Raw genomic sequence first — 20,845 nt, 5'->3', positions numbered from 1 at the left:
GCAACAGATAGATCACACACACTCTCTACAATATACAATGTTACCTGTAGATTTAATGAATCTGACAATTATAGATGAATGACTTACTAATATTAGCAATGAAAAGAAAAAAGGACATAAACAAGCGATAACATTGTGATTCACATCCATGTACAAAAACACACCCATAGTATTTCCAGTGAAACACGTGGTGGTAATAATATAATAATTCAAGTCCATGATTGCATCATCTCGTCTTCCTGCCGTTCAGTCTCAGTCCTGCGCGGCTGCCATCTGGGCACGGTACTTCCCGGTCATCTCCCTGGGCAATGGCGTGGTGCCAGGGCAAGGCACCTGGCCCTCCACCTCACAAATACACTCCTTCAGGCAGTACTTCTTGGGCCCAAAGTTGGCAGGGTTAGCAGCCTCCATCCTGGCTAGAGCTTCAGCCTCCAGCACCTCTCTGAGGGGAGGACGAATGACACGGAAATGAATGAGGGCAAGATCAAATAACTCATTTTGAGAAGTTACCATAGACACGGCAATCACAGATACACTCAGGTAACACTTCCTCCTTTGTCATAACAGCCAGGTTCTAATTGTTTATTATACAACAGTTAGTTCCGACCAAGTAATTTGATTGGACAAGAGGCATTCCATGAGTTACGATATACAGTATAACAGCACTGGGACTTTTAACTATATGTATCACTCCGCCGCACAGATGTTCTACTAAATGACCGTTAATTAGACTACATGTTTGTGTTCAGGTTACTAGGCAACAGTCCATTTGAAGTTCAGTTGCGGAACTATTTTTAGTTTATTTTTATATTTAAATAAACAAACAAATCATAATCTGTTGTCGCTTATTACTGTTAACTAATAAATCGCGCTGTAGAACTGTTGTATAAAAGCAATATCACACTCGAGGTTGTGCTGTTATACTGAATATCAGCACGGCTGTGATCGTCTTCGGTACTCGGCCTGCTGATATTCAGTATAACACACTCCCTCTCGTGTGATATTGCTTAATTCACAGACCTCTAGCCTGGGGGACCACCAGTTTCTTAAAAAAGCACATTGTATTGCATTTGTGTTTGAAATGCTCTGTACAAATACAAACTGATTGGTTGAAAAGTGCCATAAAACTCCCATGGAAGAAGAAAACTGGGTGGCAGTGTCTGTGTTCTTTATCACACAAACTCATCTGTTGTTGTCATACAAATCAAAATCCCAGGCCACATCCTTCGCTATAGAATGAAGCTATAATACGCTTGTTTGGTCTGTGTTTGAGGTAAAAGAGGGTACTACTTACTCTGTCTTGCCAAGAATTGTCTTCACATGATGGGTGATTTCTTTATGGTCCTTACCCTCTACGTCCATCAACACCTGCTCACCATCATCTACATGAAAGAAGATTTATACCATCAAAGACCTCATAAGGAAAAAACATTACAGACTCGATAGTAACATCACAATGGAATCAACCAGGTATTGATTCACCATGGACATGCATTTGATCCAAAAGGGTACAATAATAGCTCGTTAAACACTTGACATACCTAGGTAGAACCTGAGGAACGGCGATGGAGTCATGTTCTTGAACATCATGATCTGAACCCAGGGGTTTTTGTACTGGATTTGGGGAACGTTGAAGAACACAAACTTTCTATACAAAACAGGGGGGAAAGGAGCTTCTTTGTCATTATTGAAGGCTTGACTGTCGTTCACTCGGGCTCATTTAGTAACTGAACTTTGGCTAAGTTTGAATACAATTCGTGAGCTTAGAATTATAAGGTTCTATCTCCGTTAAGGGTAGTTCAGAGATATTGAGCGTCAAAGTTTTTACATTCCATTATGTTTTGTGAGATGGAACCTTAGTATTTTATTAATTACTAACTCAAAAATGTCAAAAAAAAAAATTAAGAACACCACACAGGCATTAATAAAAAACTGAGATAGAACCTTATAATTCTAACGTCACGAATTGTAACAAATAATATGTTGCTGTTGAACTGTTCACTACTGCTGTGCATGTGACAACATCAGCTCTATGAGGCTAGCAGCAGGAACTGACCTTGCTCCGTCGCCCAGCTCTCCATGTGTGTTGTAATTGACTGTCATAATCTTCACTCTGTTTTTCAAGACGACGTCCCCTTTCTGGAGATACTGCAGGGTTCGCCTAATGGGGAACCTTCCTTTCATAGGCATGTTTATGCTTTGATTTATTTACACGCTTATCATTTGGGAAATTAAAGCCACCGACCGACGGACGCAAAGCTCTCCAGTTCAGGCGCTTTTTGATGACGTCATGTCTTCGCACCAATTGCACCACAGTGGTTGTAGTTTTTTGTGTGTTTCATATCAGTTGATCAATGACATTGATTTTTTTATAAGAAATATTGTTGTTTTCTTTTTCTGTGTCACATCTCAACATAACATGTGGTAATATCGAATGAAACTGATTCAACTAAATACCAAATGCTAAATGGTAGACGCCAGTCAAACCTCATAATCTTATTTTCCTCATGGACAGACCTTGATGTCTATACTGAGCAATAGGCCAATACAACTGTTCAATCTGTGTGTGTGTGTGTGTGTGTGTGTGTGTGTGTGTGTGTGTGTGTGTGTGTGTGTGTGTGTGTGTGTGTGTGTGTGTGTGTGTGTGTGTGTGTGTGTGTGTGTGTGTGTGTGTGTGTGTGTGTGTGTGTGTGTGTGTGTGTGTGTGTGTGTGTGTGTGTGTGTGTGTGTGTGTGTGTGTGTGTGTGTGTGTGTGTGTGTGTGTGTGTGTGTGTGTGTGTGTGTGTGTGTGTGTGTGTGTGTGTGTGTGTGTGTGTGTGTGTGTGTGTGTGTGTGTGTGTGTGTGTGTGTGTGTGTGTGTGTGTGTGTGTGTGTGTGTGTGTGTGTGTGTGTGTGTGTGTGTGTGTGTGTGTGTGTGTGTGTGTGTGTGTGTGTGTGTGTGTGTGTGTGTGTGTGTGTGTGTGTGTGTGTGTGTGTGTGTGTGTGTGTGTGTGTGTGTGTGTGTGTGTGTGTGTGTTGGATGTGTGTGTGTGTGTGTGTGTGTGTTGGATGTGTGTGTGTGTGTGTGGGGGGGGGGGGGGGGTGGGTCTGGGTGTGGGTGTGGGTGTGGGTGTGGGTGTGGGTGTGGATGTGGGTGTGGATGTGGGTGTGGGTGTGGGTGTGGGTGTGTGTGGGTGTGTGTGGGTGTGGGTGTGTGGTGGGTGTGGGTGTGTGTTATGGCTAATGGAGGAAATTCGTCCAGAAGACACATGTCCTTTAAGGGTTACTGTTAATACTACATGGTTTTCTCTGGTTCAGAAGACACGTGTCATTAAAGGAGACAAACCATGTCCTTCACTGGTTGCGGGGGGGGGAGGGGGGTAGAGAGGTGTGATACCGTACCTGACCACCAGGTGTACATCGCCATGGCGATGATCATCAGGTAGTACAGTTATCAGCAGGAGCCAGGACCTTAACATCTGTCCTCTTCCTGTTAATGGAGGAACATCACCCCCACATGTAGATGACTGAAGGACAAGATGTACACAGGTGGACAACCTGCTGTCTGAATGGTCCTCTCCTACATGGACTATGAATTTATGATATACCACAGTCATGGCAACATTACACAAAATTAACATACATCTGTATCAACACACTTCAGTTACATGTATAGCACTGTTTGGGAAACAGGCAAAAATGGTACAGCTTCTTCCTCCATTGCAATAACATGTCTATAAGATATTATTTAAGCCATGCCCAACAAGTTCCAACTGTTTCCGTTGCATTTTAACAGCAGAGTCTTAAGCAATTAAATATTATTATTATTATGTTTACATTGGCAAGACAATGTCTTCATGTTTCATCAGGAGCACACACTTCACAGACTTCCTGATGGTGCATAGCTGGGCCATACAAGTACAACTGTTTAATGATCTGGTAGTTCATTCACATCCTCTGTTTCATGCCCAGCTGGGAGGTGCATTGCTGGACAAGGAGGCCTTGCCTTGGCCTGGTCTATCTGGTCCAACCAGGGCTTTAATTTGTATCATCGAGGTCCAGCTTACCCTTTTCTAGACATAGCTGAGTCAATCAGTTTAATTTTGTAATGAAATAATTTTGCAATTTTGCAATATCTTTTCAATGCTTAAATATGTTGTATTGGTGAAGTCGGTTTAAAAAGTCTGGATCTCCTTTTTATGTCTTGGAACTCAAGATGGGATGTGGCCAGATTTCTGTGCAGCCTCCTCAGCCCACTGGGCCTCCAGCACAGAGACATGTAGCATGTTGTGGATGGATGAGATGGGACGCTCACCTGGAGGGAAGGAGAGTACGTAAATATCAGAAACAGTAACTAACAGCTAATGGGGATCCATAGAAACAAACAAATAGACTCACATATAATATGCTTCTGGTCCTCATGGGCAGCGACAGCCAGAATGGAGGCAGGGAGAGGCTCCTGGTCCTGGACATGGACAGCAGGCTGCTGGGCCTGTGGAATGGCAGCCATGAAGAAACCAGGTGGGGGAGCAACCTGGTAGAGGTTGATGTCTGGGTTGGGAACGGTGCAGACGCTGGCCATCCTCTGCATGTAAAGGTTGGTTGTGTGAGCCTGGCGCTCCTCTTTGCGCTGGGCCAGGGCCACGTTCTGTGCAGCCTCCTCAGCCCACTGGGCCTCCAGCACAGCGACATCTAGCATGTTGTGGATGGATGAGATGGGACGCTCACCTGGAGGGAGGGAGAGTAAATATCAGTAACTGTAAAAGCTAATGAGGATCCATAGAAACAAACAAATAGACTCAGGACGCTTTCTCAAGGCTTGGGTAGCTGAGAGGGAAGATAATCATAATCAAATATATTTATGGCAAATCTTTGGATAGTGGTCTTGTCTCTATGTGCAGGGTTGCTTCATTAAATATACTGACCTTTGTGCGGAGAGGTGAGAGTCAGTTGGTTGGTCCAACATGGGGCAGCACAGTTCTGGGCCTGTGGAATGGTGTCCAGGGCACGCTCTGCGTCAGCTTGCTGTTGAAAGTTGACATAGGGATTGGCGTGTTAGCAAATCCCTGCACACTCTTATAGAGATGATTGGACCAGAAGGGCTGAATTTCTCATGCAGCATTCCCTCAGTGGTGTCCCTGTGGAGATCTCCTACATACAAGGAGGCCATCGATTGAATAGACGCACTAGGATTCATGTCTGCTGACTGTAAGATTGGAAAAAGTTTGGAAAAGTTGTATAATAACTGTCTATCTATCTAGCTCTTCACAGAGGACTTGCAGGTAAATGAACAGCATGTGTACTGCAGATGGATTCTAGAACCCCAGCTGCATGTTCTACATTGTTATGTCATCACACTGTGAGATTCTAAATGACTGGATGTGATGTGTGTAATGTTTTAGAAGAATTCTAACTTCAGTCATTGTTACCACAGACCATAGCCAGGGTCCATTTTGTACAGAGGTCAGCAAAGATCAGTAGGTCAGAAGTCAGTAGGGGTTCATGAGGAATCCTTCCCTAGCAGATGTATTTGACATGAATAAGGACATTGCAACTGAATACGCCAGGGTGTTTTAGAGGCCCTTAAGCATGTCTTTCCCAGAGAGAGAGAGTTGACCATATTACACATAGCTGCAACGTTTGCAGGAAAAGCACTATACAAATAAAACGTTATTATTATTATGATTATGATTATGATTATTATATTCATCACAAGTCATTTCACAGCAAGTCATTTCACACAGACTGGTTGAAATCTGGCTCAAAACCTCCAAGGTCATGTCCTCTGTGTGTCCTTAATGGGAGCTACAGTCCTGGTCCATCCATGATGGCAGGGCCTTCTGAAAAATAATTTCATAGAACACTTTGAAAGAAGTTGAAACAATGTAACTATTTATTGATTTAATAGATATTTCTTTGTTCATTCTCTAAACAACTGTTCAATTTATGTTGAATTCACACTACACTTTGCACATAACTGTGTAGACAGAGAGCTTCAGATGTAAGACTGACAAATAGTCAGATATTGCTTCCAGCTGGATGGATTTCTTTTCAGTAAACCTCATTATGGTATTATATACTCAAGTATATCAAAGTTAGCCTTGTTTTTGGGGCCAACATACCATACCTGTCCCATCTCACTGCCGTGTAATACTGATATAACTACAGTAAACTGTGTAATAGTGATATAACTACAGTAAACGGATGCTTGGTAAAGTCTGTCAGTGCTGCTCCACCAGGGATGTGTTGAATAGTCTCATGATGGAGGCTGAAGCTCCATAGTGACAAAGGCTGACAGTTTACATGGTGACAGTGGCTGTAGCTGGTCTGCATGGGGAAGGTGAATGCTGGTCGCCATAGTGATGGAGACTATAGTTGGTGTCCATAGTGATGGAGACTATAGTTGGTGTCCATAGTGACTCAGAGATCTTTGATGATGTTGCCCTTGAGGCAGATGTCGTCTCCTTGGCTGAAGACCTGCGGATGCAGCTTCAATACCAGCTCCACTAGCAGTCCTGGAATATACACACCTGCACACAGAGAGAGAGAGAGAGAGAGAGAGAGAGAGAGAGAGAGAGAGAGAGAGGAGTGAGAGAGAGAGAGAGAGAGAGAGAGAGAGAGAGAGAGAGAGAGAGAGAGAGAGAGAGAGAGAGAGAGAGAGAGAGAGGGTGTGAGGACATGCCGTGTGTGTGTGTGTGCCTATGTAGAAAAGTCAGCGTTAGGGCAAAGGGCCCCACTACATATCTTGAAAGAAAAACCACATATCATGAATGCATGAAGATTTGTTTATTTCAGTGGCAGCTGCCATTTCCGTGGACTGAGAGGGAATGGTGTGATAAAGGAATGTCAATCATTGATTGAAAGAATATGTTGGCCTACAACAACCAAAAATAAGAAAGTACAGGCCTCATATTCATGTTGGTGAGTGTAGGAGGATCTTAGGCCAGGACAACCCACACACACACAATGTCAGAAACACTCTCACGTTTGACATTAAGAAACACTCAATCACTTTACAAAATGGACACTTTTTAATGTACTGTATATAAAAAAAATCTTTGAACAGTTGAAATAAAAGGCAACACTAACATTACTGTCCATAGACCTATCCCCCGGGCTTACACCCATTAACAAATTAATAGAACAGGTATCATGTTACATGAAACATTAAAACATTAAACTCCACATTTTCATACAGCATTTAATAAAATGCATAAGGAATTGCATGCATAGCAATGTACTATACAAAAACAACAATACTCCATGTCTTCAGGGCAGATACTGACAAGAGTATAAAACTCTGGTTAAAAAAGGACATGCACTAATTTTATTGAAATTATATGTAGTACAAAGTTCAGTTCACATAAGAGTTATAAGAAACAGTCTTTGATGGTTTTAAACCCAGAGATTACAATTGTATACATTTCATTTCAGAGAACATTTTCAAAGACTTTTCTGTATTTACTACCTAAAACTACGATTAATTTCTATTGTTGTTAATGGACAATGTACTGTATGCATATATGCATGTGGTACTCTTGAAGAGTAGTATAGTACTTTAAGTACACTTAACATGGGACAATAACATTTGTTCACAACAAATGTCTTTTCTTTTACATTTTTTAAACTACTCATATATCATATATATATATATAGCGTGCAAAAATACAAAAACAGAGGAACACGATAATAATAGAACCTAAATATGTGCTAACGCATGAAAATCAATGGTGCACAACAACATTGACAGCAAAACATGAACAGAATCTTTCCATTGAGAGCTTGAAATTGAGTCAATCCCCTTGAGGATATGACAATAGTGAAAATACTGACGTATGAATAAAGCAGCTATTGTAAAGCATGACTGAGTGACAACTAAATCACTAGACAGAACATGTTAATGCACAGTATCAATGGGGTACAATAAAAAATAAATTAACAGAAAAGACTTAAACAGGAAGATTGCATCATGTCCCATAAGGCTTGATTGTCATGAAAGTAGAGGATGCGTGGTGATCGCACAAACAACAACACTGGTGACACAGATAATGGTCTAATGCATTCTCTGTATAATATATAAACTCTACCCAGAAACAGACAGCACATTCTACAGACACAGCTGGGGTCAATTCCATTTCAATTGCAATCAATTGAGGAAATAAGCGAAACTGAAATACTCATACATATTCCTGAACTTACTTGAAATGGAATTGATTCTAACGTCGTGCAACATTTCCAGGTGTGTCTGGAGCTCAGAGTACATCCAGTATGTGTCCTGAATGGGATGGCCCAGTACAAAAATGGCTTGTCCGTAGCATTCATCGTAGATTAAGGATCAAGGTTAGCTGCTTGAACTGAGAAAGAAATTCTTGCACCTGATTTAGAGGAATTGGTCTTCTTTTCAACCACAAAGGTTTAGAGACTAACAAAGCTTGAGGCATTAACTAACTAACCTAAACCTTTACATATTACAATATCCTTAATATGTTCACATAGCGAAAAGATGGTGAAAGGTTTGTACAACAGAAACACAATATTAACCTTTACACCAATTTAGGTATCAATCTACTTCTATAATGACATTCAGGCGAGCGTTTCATTGTTGTTCTATGTCGGCCAATAGATCAATACAGTTCATGAAGATTTGAAGCCGAAGTAAGCAAGTAACTGGATCAATATATAGTTTTTCAACATGAATGTACAGTAAGGCTTGCATAAGATAAAAACACCTTTGAAAGGCTTGAGCAAATAGGTAAACTTTATATCAGAGACATTTGCTGAAGTGCTAATGGTAGAGAAAGGAGGCGACAGTGTCAGCTACAAGGACTCCTTCCTCACCTGGGGGTTAAGTGCTGACAATCAAGGAATCTGGACAAGAGACCCATCATGCATCTTCCAGAGAACATTCAAACCCTCATCCAGGGGTCTTCACAGTAACTTGCGACCCATCCCAACCTGGGAGCCACACTATCTGAAAGGGCCGTGGCATTATGCAAAGACTACTTGAAAACAAACAAAAATAGGTTAAAGACTGGGGGGGCGGGCAGAAAGCAGGAAGTCTAGAGATGCAGGGTGTAGCAGAGCCCCTTTAAACGGAATGCTCTGGGGTGGAAGTTTGATGGAGATAGGGTCCCTGCTGGTGGAGTGTCATGCTATGGAGCCAGTGACCTGGCTGTTGTAGTCGGCGGTCTCCATCTTGAGGATGTAGGGGATGATGCTGTCTATCGGCACGTTGCCAATCAGCCCAGTGAAGAAAAGCTCCTCCGTGATACTGGAACTCATCAGACGCAGGGCCGGGAGACGCATCAGGATACGCGTCAACCTAGGCAACCAACGAGAGGGAAAGGTTAACTATAACGTTGGCTGAGGCGCCTGGGTGGTGTAGCTCACTAAGGTGCATGCCACGTAATCTCAGAGTCCCTGGTTCGATTCCGGCCATCGACCTATCGTGCATCATCTCTCCTCTCTCCCACCCATCCATCCTGTCAATCTTTATTGTCTCTATCCCAATGAAGCAGAAATGCGCTAAAACATATTTCTAAAATATATATCATGTTTCAAAATCATCAAAATCATCAAAATCATGGGTCAAAACCCACTGGTAGATCTCAAGCATTTTGTTTTGGGTCACTGCTAATGTCTGAGTCGTGGCTGGAATGTGAGTCACATCCATCTTTGTAAACCAATGACTGGACCAAGTAGTTGACTCAGTAGAGCCTAGGAGGAAAACAGTGGAGGCTGGTGGAGGTAGAAGTCGGAGGCAATAAATGCATGAAATGGAATGAGGAATGGTATCAAAACAGGTTCCATTCCATTCATTACAATGAGCCCGTCCTCTGAATTCTAACTCCACCAGCCTCCCCTGGTGGACAACCAGAAAGACACAGATGAGGTACAGGGTGACACCAGATTCTGACAGCTAGACAGACGCATGTACCTGTAGTTGTCATCAGGATAGGTCTTCTGCACATAGTCTTGCAGCTCCATCTGGGCTTTCTCCTGGAACTTCTCTATCTGGCTGCAGCTGTTCAGGCCTGGGTGGTCTGATCAGTGATAGAACAAACATCTCTAACCATATGCTACAGCAAATGTAGGTCATCATGGTCTTTGACTCAAGTCAGGTATATTCTCAAAGATGACTTCCCTTACTTAATCTAGACTACTCTCCTTTTCAGACCTAAGGTTACTCATAACATAGTCTATGATGTCACTCAGAACATTACATTTTAACCATTTTATCCAAAACGACTTACAACTACAGATTACTGGGACAGTCTCCCTGGAATAACTTAGGGCTAAGTGTCTTACTCAAGGGCACACTAGTGGTGGTGTCCTCGGGTGGGATTTGAACTCATAACCTTTTGATCACCAGTACAACTCACTATCCACTAGATTAGATTAGATTAGATTAGTACAACTCACTATCTACTATCCACTAGGCCACCACTACCCCTAACATACTCACCAGGGCTGAAGAGGACGATGGCTTTCAGGTAGGCATACTCGTAGGTGTCGGTCTCCATCTTTGCCATACTGTTACAGAACTCCTGCAGCTTCCAGATGTGTTCCATCACCAGTTTGACCCTCTCCCCTGACACCTTATCTACAGCGTAGAATGAGATACACGATTGAGAGAAGATAACAATCCCTTCTTAGAACATAAGAGTTAGAACTGACCTTAATGAAAAGCATTATCTAAAACCATATCATTTGATGTTCTAGAGTGACAAATAAACTCCAAAGAATTTGGTGAGTTTAACCTCTTAAACTGGTAATTAATTCTGCTTTAATTTGAGTGTTAATTTGATTATTGTTTACTTTATCTCTTTGTCATGTGTAGTATGTTATTTTGAACTATGATCTTAGCATATCCACACAACTTGAACAATCCTGCTTTTGCATCTGATCATCGTATTTCTAATTGTTGTGAAGGCCCACAGTTTAGAGCCAGTTTAGTTTCCCCAAACCAGCCCTATTTTGCCCCAGTTATTTCCTTTGTTATTTTCTATACTATTCATATACGTTTCGTGAAGTGTATGTATTGTTATTGTAATGTTTATGTATATGTTTGATGACGTGGTATATCCGGGGTGTGTCCGTGACCCGGATGCTAGGTTCGGTGGTGTATATATAGGAACGGAAGTGCTCAGTGTGTCAGTGTGTGATGAGAATCAGAACGAGAGAGACCAAACGAGAGAGAGTAACGAGAAGTCAATCTAAGATGGCGGATTCAGTAACACGCACACCGTGCTGAAGCTGAAGACCGAGAGTGATTATCGAGTTCAGAACTGTTATAGCCCGTTTAGTTGTGTTCCCGTTAGACAGCCTTGCCAGCAGCCGGCTGTTAACGATTGGACCAAGCGAGACGCCAAACTGGACAGAACCGTCGCCTCCACGCGCGGACTGCGACCGAACGCTGACTCCATCGGAGCTTACCGTGAACCACCCGGACCTGAGCCCTTCACCCCTCGGCGCGGACTACGAAGAAGGCCCTTTCCCTCCGCGTTGCTACGTCACCCCCCCCTTTTGTCTGCTACCTTCCTCGACGCACATGCCATCCAACCAGGCCTCAACGCGCACCACAGTCCGGGACTATAAGCCTGTTCAGGCCAGATACTATGAGTGAGTGATTGAGTGTGTGTGTGGCCGGCGGGGAGGGAATGTATATATCTGGGGATGTATACATCAGTTATGTAAATAAATGTGTTGTTCATATGGGATACCGTTACCGTGTGTTTAGTTGTTTGTACGCGAAGGCTAATGCTAATTCCAAGGCTAATGCTAATGCTAATTCCAATGCTAATGCTAATGCTAATTCCCATGCTAATGCTAACGATAGTAACTGCTAGTCTAACGGTTTGCTGGCGCCCCCTGCCTGTATCCTCCTACACTGCCTATTTAGCTCAGAGTTAGTTAGATAACCAGCCCCTTCCTAAATTCTACAGTCCTTTTAGCTACTCCCTGGTTACACTAATATTATGAGCAGATTCGTTTGGGTCTGGCTTTTAGGCGGAAATTAGTAAAATATGGCATTCATTCAGCTTAAACATTTAAAGAAATGTCTGGAAGTACTATCAAGTATGATTACAACCCTACGCTCGAGGCTCCAGCTTCATCTGGAGTGATGAGGCTTGGTGCCGTACCGTCTTGGATGCTGTTCTGAAGGTGGTTGATGATGGCTGCCAGGATGGTGGAGAGATTCATGATCGGAGCACACTGAGCCAGCCCCAGAGTGAACAGCTCATTCCAGCAGGCTCGCACCAGACTAGTGTTACAATCCTGACTAAGACACACACACACACACACACACACACACACACACACACACTCACACAGTTAATGCTCTCAACAACAAAAAAGCACAAGCTGACAAAGTGACCCGCCTACATAGAACAGTGGGAATATACAGTGCTGCTTATATTCCCTGCACTAAGAAAACTCTATAATTGCAGTGTTCTCACCCGAGTGCTGAGAATGCAGTGATGGAGCGTGCCCAGTGCATGGAGAGGAAGAGGAGGCGTGACGCTGACTCACATATGTAGTGCACATTCAGATACTCTGGCATGGGGCTGGGCATAGTCAGCTACCAAAGGAAAGAGAGAGGTGTGGGTGGGGGGGTGGGGGGGAGAAAAGGGAATTTGAGGGAGAAAGATTGGGAGAAAAACAGAGCCCATGCTTGGTCCAGGTTTAGAATTCATGACGCACTGTTCAACCATACAGTATAAGGAAACTAAAAATGCTATTGGCTATGCCTACATAAAGAGAAATGCTGGACCACCCTTAAATGGAAATTAAATGTCTGCAGTTTGCAGATCAAAATACCTTGAAGCTGACGTGTGTGTCTGTGAGCAGTGGCCCCTCTACCTCCATGATGGGGGTCACCTGGTCTCTGCTGATCACCTGGATGGTGGCTCCACCCACACAGTCCCCTCCCTCCCCCAGGTTCTGCCCCGCCCCTGTGTCTGATGGGTTCAGGGCTTTGGCCAGGGTGTCAAAGGCACTGCACATAACGCACGCAGACACGCACGTACAAACACACACAAACACACACACACACACACACACACACACACACGCACACACACACACACACACACACACACAGACAGACAGATGATGAGATCACAGAAACACTCACACATATGTACGTAAACACACACACACACACACACACACACACACGTATCACCAAAATAAATAATGAAATGTTACACAAACTTAAACATACAAACTCAGGATCTTCACACACTACCGTGTTATCTCGCTGGCAGACTGCTCCTCCTGCTGGCTGTCTGAGGTATCACCATTGATCAGAGACTCACTGAGAGATTCGTTCAGGCTGGCGAGTGACGTCACCACATTGGCCAGCGTCCCCAGGTCCCCCTGCCCCTCCTCCTGGAGAGGACACCACCGGTGAGGACAATGAGTGGGCCATCAATTGAATAACAACACAACGATTCCATCTGATCCACAAAGCAACGGATGGAGGTATTGTTGATATCGATTGACGTTTTAGAGATGCTCTACCTCAGGCATTTCATTGCTTTGTATACTTGTATATACTTTCGACTTCCTTTTTTAATTTTTTATAAAACAACAAGAGTTTAATGAGTTTTTACCTTAGAGTCTGTGGCCAGCAGCAGGGTCCCGTCCGCCTGGATGAGAGGCTGCTGGATGTTCACCAGCATCCCTGGATCCAGCAGGCTGGACCTGCACATAACACACACCACCAATCAGGGCCTCAGGTCTATCCCACAGGTTCCCACAAGCTTAGAGTTTAACCCTCAAGACCAATCAAAGCCTAGACTCTAATCCACAGGACCAATCAAAGCCCTAGACTCTAATCCACAGGACCAATCAAGCCTAGACTCGAACCCACAAGACCAATCAAAGCCTAGACTCTAACCCCACAGGACCAATCAAAAGTTGGTCTAACAGTAGTAGGCACAGTAAAAGACAGTGTTGAGGTTTTAAGTGACCACTAGCGGGCCTCTTACTGTACCTGGAGCTGTCTCTGTCTGTGATGAAGGTTGGCATGGCGATGAGCGGACTGCGCAGGTCTTTCCTGATGTAGATCTTCTTGGTGGAGGCAGCACAGTTGGCAGGCTTCTCTCTGGGCTGGTCGACGGGCTTCCTCTCACTCTGCACGGCTGAGGGGACATTCACACACCGTTCAAAACCAGGGACATGCACAGAAACACCATTCAGAAATACCACTACGTCACAAAATCTGTAGGGTTTACTGTAGAGAGATGGACATCTGGGCTAGGACGCACTTTAAAAAAGATGAAATCTCAACGTGACTTTTCTGTTGAACTAAAATCATTTAAAAAATAATGATAGAATAAAAAAGAATAATAATAGGGAACACATTTACAAAATGGAATCAAAAATTAAATGTGTCTTGGTGTCCTTGTCTGCTGTTTCGTGCGTACGCAGCGACAGTACGCTCTGTGCTTTTGACGTACGAGTGCAGTTGTGACAGGCATGTGCAGTGTACACTGTATGAAATACTATACATAGACGCATGGGAGTAGATATGTGTCAGTATGTGAGTGAGCGCATGTCGGTTCACACGTGTGCCATGCGGCGGTCCTGCGCTGGTGCGAGACTCACAGTCCATTTTCATGCCCATATCCAGGCACTTGGTCAGACGACAGAACTGACAGCGGTTGCGGTGGTGCTTGTTGACGACGCAGTCCTGGTTGCTGCGGCAACTGTAGCTCAGGTTCTTCCTCACACTCCTCTTGAAGAAGCCTTTACAGCCCTCACAGCTGACAGCCCCGTAGTGACGCCCTGGACATGGGAGAGGGAGGGGATAGTGGGTTTGATGTGTGTGTGTGTGTGTGTGTGTGTGTGTGTGCATGTTACACTAAAAGTGTGTGTATGCATATGTGCATACATACATGCATGCGTGTATATGTATGTGTGTGTGTGTGTGTGTGTGTGTGTGTGTGTGTGTGCATAAATGCATGTGTGTGTGTGTGTATGCATACATGTGTGTGTGTACCTGAAGCCTTGTCTCCACACACGACACAGTACTCAACCGGCTGAGTGCGGCCCATATCCCCTGCCTTGGCCAGTAACCGCTCCACCGACGCTGCGTCTGTTACAATCTGGAACAGAAGCAGCACAACAACTCATGGTTGAACATGGGATGACGGCAGAAACCCCAGCACCATGACTGATGTTTAGTTCAGAGGCACTGTTCATGGTGTTATGGTACAGATCTGTACCTGTATCCTGCCTGGCATCAGGTTGTCTGCGGTGGTGAAGATGAGCTGCTTGGTGCCCTGGTTCTCCGGGGAGGCCAGAATCACTTTGCCTGTGCCTGGGCTGTCGGCCGCAGCCAGGATGAACTGCTGCTTGGGGGCGCTGGCGGGGTCCATCGACGTGACGATCTGGATCTTCTGCCCTGTCTGCTGGTCTGTTACAATCTGAGGGGAAAGGGAGAGGGATTCTGTACAAAAGCCATCCCAATCGCCAAGCTCTCAAAGTTATTACTTTTAGTGTAACAGAACCTCTGGCAGGTTGGTTGTTACATGCGGGATAGGTGCAGAATGAAAGGCAGACAAGTTTAAAAAAAAAATAAAAACAGCAAAATGTTGTTGTGGATTTGTTTAAATAAAACATCATAAATGGGGAAGAGGTCAAATGGCCAGCAGATTAAAGTGATGGTACGGGATAACTTAAGACTTAAGACTATAGTTCAAACTAGACAGGTACAATTCCTGTGGAAATTGTGAAGTTGTGAAGTGTGCTTGCCCCCCAGTTATACTGCTGATTGAAAAAGGTGCTGCTGGTTGACTAATGGGGAGTAATGACATTAGGCTCCAGGAGAGGGCGCCATTTTCCCCATACGCAGCCTCTCTGTGGTCCCTTGTCTGCGGATCACTCCCTGGCTGTCTCTCATTAGTGACTCCCGCTCCAACATCCACCTATTCTCATTCATAAACGTAACTGCTTTGCATGCTTCTTACAAATCCAAAACAGTCACAGAAACTTCAAACACAGTGTTTAATGGGCTTTGGTGTACATTTCAATATGGTGCTAGGCTGCAGTATATGTAAGCTACCAATAGGTGGCAGTAGCTCCATGTTGTGTCATGTATCAGTGATGTGGGGTAAGGTTACCTGTATGCGCTGCGGTGTGGCTGAGGACTCAGTGGAGATGATCTGATAGTGCTGGGGAGAGCCGCTCATCACTGACTCTGAAGGAGAGCTCTGTCCCTGTATCACAATCCACAAAACACAAAGACACTAAGGTTATTGTAGTCAACTATGAGCTGTGCAAGTATACACACAAACACACTGAAACACAGTAATGCAGTCTAACATAACCAACATATCTACCGAAACACACACACACACACACACACACACACACACACACACACTAGAACAAATACACAAACTGCAAAAAGCATACATACATACATACAGCACACACGCAGTACAACAGTACCGACACTCACACACACATGCAGGAGGAGCCATGCAGCCCACACAGACAGACGAGGAGCAGCTTTACTGTGCCCTCCGAGTGACCCCTCTCCTCTGAAGGTTAAGAGTGGCCTCGGTCTCCACGGTAACCAAGGAGACAGCATCGACCAGCCCTGGCCACAGAGCCCAGCTGCATATCGCCTTTGTCTCACAAAGTGAATCATCTTTCAATGGGGACTTTGGAATGGGTCAGGGTCATGGTTCCCTTACACAAACACACACACTGTACACGCACACACACACAAGCACAACACCCACACACATATGGGCACAAATGCATGCACGCACACACACACACACACACACACACAGGCATGAACACTCTCTCACTCTGAAAACGCATGTATGCTATGTCTCCCACACACACACACACACACACACACACACACACACACACACACACACACACACACACACACACACACACACACACACACAGTCTATCTATGTGGACTGTCTAAGTGTGTCACTCACCTCTGCCACCTGCTCAGAGGCCACTATCTGCTGAGCAAGTGCCTCCACATTGGTCGTCATGGTGATGTAAGGTCATTAGAGGAGTCTGTTTGGAGGGAAGCCAAATACGTCCATCAACCAGAGAGGAAGGGATGTACCCATTGTGCTGGAGGGGCATCGTTCTTGGTAGGTCATAAGCATGCACCATTGGGATCAGTTGGAATCAATATTCATTTTTAGCAACAAATATATAACTTAAGTGTCCTTCCACATTGTTGGGTTATTATTCTCCTAATCCAATTCAGCACCAAGGACAGCTCCCAAAGCATTTCCCTATTATGAATTAGTCTATCCTTTATTCACCCAGGTTAGTCTCACTGAGATCAAATCTATTTTTCATGGAAATGAATTAGACATTTTGAAATGAAATTGAATCCAGCCTTATGTGCCACTATCCCATGCGGAAAAACTCTCAGAATAACAGGTCATCACAGGCTGTGAGCTCCAGGCCATATAGGACATTTCTCTGTGAGACACTGTGAATACAAACTCTGTTAACAGAGGACCCCATCAAATAAAATCTGAATTTACTTTTCTGAAAAGAGAGGATGGAATGAGTTGCCACCACTACAACTTTTGGGGGGAACTACTAATGTTACTGTCAATATTGCTGCTACACACATTGACACTTTATAGCATTGTTTTATTATCATTATTATTATTATTATTATTATTATTATTATTGTATTGAACTGCTAATTGTTTGTTGTTACTGCATTGTTGAGGAGCTAGATTTCACACAAGCATTTCACTGCACCATTAACGGCGGTATTAGATTTGATTTGATTTCTCTCTGACCTTTGATTTTTCTTCTGTGGTTTTGGGATGCCCTGTCATTCACACAGTAATGCCAGTAGGTAATGCAACGGGGCTTGCACAAAACACCATCACTCTGATCTCATCAGACATTATCTTGTGCATTTCCCAGATATGGTATTCTATTTTTATGCTCCCTTCTCATGGTGATATGCGATAACCTCTTCCCATTCTTCATGCCCCCTTGGTCAAAGATAGTCAAAGATACACAAATCAATGACATCCTCCAAGTCTCCATCCTCTACACATAGGTCAGAGGCAATCTTTTGTTTCATACATAACAAAGGGATGGATCGTTTGGGAGTCGAATCAATTAATTAATCAGATTTCAAATCACAAATCAAATGTTTACTACTTCTGTACAGAATAATGTGTCCTATTCCATAACACTGTCAATAACAATGTAGGTGAAATCTAGAGAAGTAAATAATACTGTATTTTAGCCACATATCATACGGTATGTTAATTGTTGGCAATTTTAACATTAAGGGAGGAAAATTATGCCTTCATGCTTTGCCCATTGATAATGTAGGGCTCTGACCCGCAGTGAAGCCTGTCATTGGCTCAAGGATGAAGTAATCACCTTAATGCCATTCGCTTATTGGCCAAACAACTGATCTGTCAATGCTTTCTACCGACAGGCAAAATGGAGAACTTGGCGGCTTGCCAACCATACGGTGGGCAGCCATTTATTTATAATGTTCAAAATATATATATAGATTTATATATATATAGCTGAGATGCTCGTGATTAGATCGAGTTCATTCAATCAGTTCAAAAAGAAAAAGAAAATCACGTAAATCTACGGTTCCGCCAAATTGTTTCTGCATGCCACCCCCTCTAATCACAGCACCACTCTTCCCTGGGAGGCAAAGGTAAAAGGGTCGAGTTCAACTGGGCGGTCAACCTCATTGCAATGGACAAACCGGCTGGCTAACGTTAGCGGGCTATCGTAGATGGGCGGCTGTGCACTGTCCACCGCAGTTCCTCTTTCGCTCTCGAATTCTATTTCCATACGATTTATTATTTCAAAGCTGCAAGATGCAAAGTAGAATATGTATTTCTCAAAGGTGCTGTTACTTTCTGCATCAATACATGCAGAGATACTTCATCGGAGAGCATGACATCTCTGCCCCTGGTGTGACAAACATCCCTGGCGGTCGCCGAGTGGAGGAGAGCCCGCTGGAAGCAGCAGCCAGGCAGTAAGCGTCAGCAAGCCTGTGACATTACCCCGTTTTTTCTTTAGACTGTCTCCCATTAGCTTTTTTACGTCTTAGAAACGGAACAAAAGACTTACCTGTGAGATCAATGATGCCAGATTTGGAGTCTTCTATAATTTAAAAAATATTTGTTTTTGTTTTTCTTCTGTGAAAGGTCATAGTTCGTGACCCCGTTCCGCCAGCGTGCTGTGATTTTTTTTTTTTCCCCTCTTCCTCCTCTGCGTTGCCTTTCTCCCTCCTCTCCTCCTGGCGCACACTTCTCCAGAGCCAGACAGCGGTGACGTCAGCCTGTCTGCCCTCTTCAGATGCGGAGCTCATTGGCAGACTTTGGCGTCAATATTATGCCTTAATGAATTAATGGTCACTATGAATTGGTTCGATTTAGGTAACAGATATTGGTTATTGTTCAAGTGACTAGAATAATATTTGAAGAGAGAGAGCTGATTATACTATAATATTATAAGTAATATATATAATAATATATATATTATATATATATATTATATATATAATATAATAATATATAGTAATATAGTAATATATATATAATAAGTAATATATATATATTTATTATATTATAAGTAATATATATATATAATATTCAAAGTGTCTTCTCGTCTAGTGTACATCTCTACCTGTATTGATTCTGAATCATAGTTCATTAATGGTGAATTGTGTTGCTAAATAGATTTTGTATTTGGAGGCATTTCTATTATTACTTCTGTATAACTTGTGTATTCACTGTCAGTTGTTAAACAAATGTTTATGCACACTATATTGTTTAGTTCATCTCATGGGCAATAAATGATACCAACGATGGTAAACTATTGAACTGTAGTGTCTGTTTATACTCTCTTTGTACTTGTGGATGTTACTTCTGATGAAAATAAAATGAAACCATTACAGCCATAATACCATGCCATAGCACTCAGAAGCCAGTAACATCGGACACATATAACATAACTTTTGTTCCGAAAGAGCTTTCCTAGGAGGAACTAGGAGCGTGAGTCAGACTTCCTCTGACTTATTTATTGCAAAACACTGTCACATTGTACAAATGTCTTATTCATTGTTGGGGAGGCTACTCCTCAAAAAAAAAAAAAAAAAGAGAAACCACTTCAACCAACAACTGATAGTTACTGAAAGATGACCAGTCCATGTGACAGAAAACGTGCGATTAAAATGCTCTGAAATTGTATTAGAAAAGAAAAATAATCGTAGAGGAAAAATGGTGAGGTGGAGCATGGTGGGGAGACTGCAGGTTAGTGAAGTAATAATAAATAATGGGGAAATTGAAGTTCAAGAGCTGGAATAATAATGAATCAATTAATTAGTAATTAATTAATTAATTCCAATCAGCAGTGTGCACTGCTAGAATTTAAATGTAGTTTAACTACCACCAAGCTACTGCAAAATGCAGTTAAACTGGAGTACGTTTCAATGGGGTGCACTCTATCCGGTCGCACTGATCATAGATCTATAGATCTATGGCACCGATTAGTTCCCCTGCTGCAGACTCGGGGTGTTGAAGGTGACATCTCCCCAGTCTGCTGTAGCTGACGTGTCGGGTAGGTTGTAGGAGTTGAAAAGCAGTACGAATATAGTTTTTCATATCTAAATGGTGTCAATGTTCTCTCACAATAATATATGTAATCGCCAAATTAATTTGTGTTATTGCTATTGCTATTTATTTATTTTTTTACACTTATTATTATTATTGTTATTGCTGTTGTGATTGTTTGCTAGCGCGCATTCTGTGGCCTACACTCAAATACAAACACCAATTAAACTCCTATCACACAGCCTCTTATTGCA

General features: G+C 43.1%; 2 protein-coding genes across 2 annotated transcripts; both read right to left on the bottom strand.

The window, feature by feature from the left end:
• Positions 1-38: 38 nt before the first annotated feature.
• mrps25 (mitochondrial ribosomal protein S25) lies at positions 39-2,264 on the bottom strand. The gene is made up of 4 exons (XM_080533828.1): positions 2,057-2,264; positions 1,542-1,648; positions 1,295-1,382; positions 39-442 (listed from the first exon to the last, which is right to left on the bottom strand). The coding sequence occupies exons 1-4, from the start codon at positions 2,188-2,190 to the stop codon at positions 253-255; spliced, it is 519 nt and encodes a 172-aa protein (XP_080389954.1). The 5' UTR covers positions 2,191-2,264; the 3' UTR covers positions 39-252.
• Positions 2,265-9,126: 6,862 nt separating this feature from the next.
• nr2c2 (nuclear receptor subfamily 2, group C, member 2) lies at positions 9,127-17,015 on the bottom strand (the record flags this gene model as incomplete). The annotated part of the gene is made up of 14 exons (XM_080533398.1): positions 9,127-9,301; positions 9,917-10,022; positions 10,445-10,582; positions 12,123-12,262; positions 12,441-12,562; positions 12,802-12,979; positions 13,232-13,374; positions 13,599-13,689; positions 13,982-14,129; positions 14,596-14,775; positions 14,990-15,095; positions 15,216-15,416; positions 16,113-16,208; positions 16,956-17,015. 14 exons carry the CDS (start codon positions 17,013-17,015, stop codon positions 9,127-9,129), a joined length of 1,884 nt encoding a protein of 627 aa, XP_080389524.1.
• Between the last annotated feature and the right edge of the window lie 3,830 nt (positions 17,016-20,845).

Source organism: Nansenia antarctica (assembly GCF_963989245.1).
Source record: "Nansenia antarctica genome assembly, chromosome: 6".
NCBI lineage: Eukaryota > Metazoa > Chordata > Actinopteri > Argentiniformes > Microstomatidae > Nansenia > Nansenia antarctica.
The sequence above is the reverse complement of the archived record's forward strand: the minus strand, read 5'-3'. Positions and strand labels throughout refer to the sequence as shown.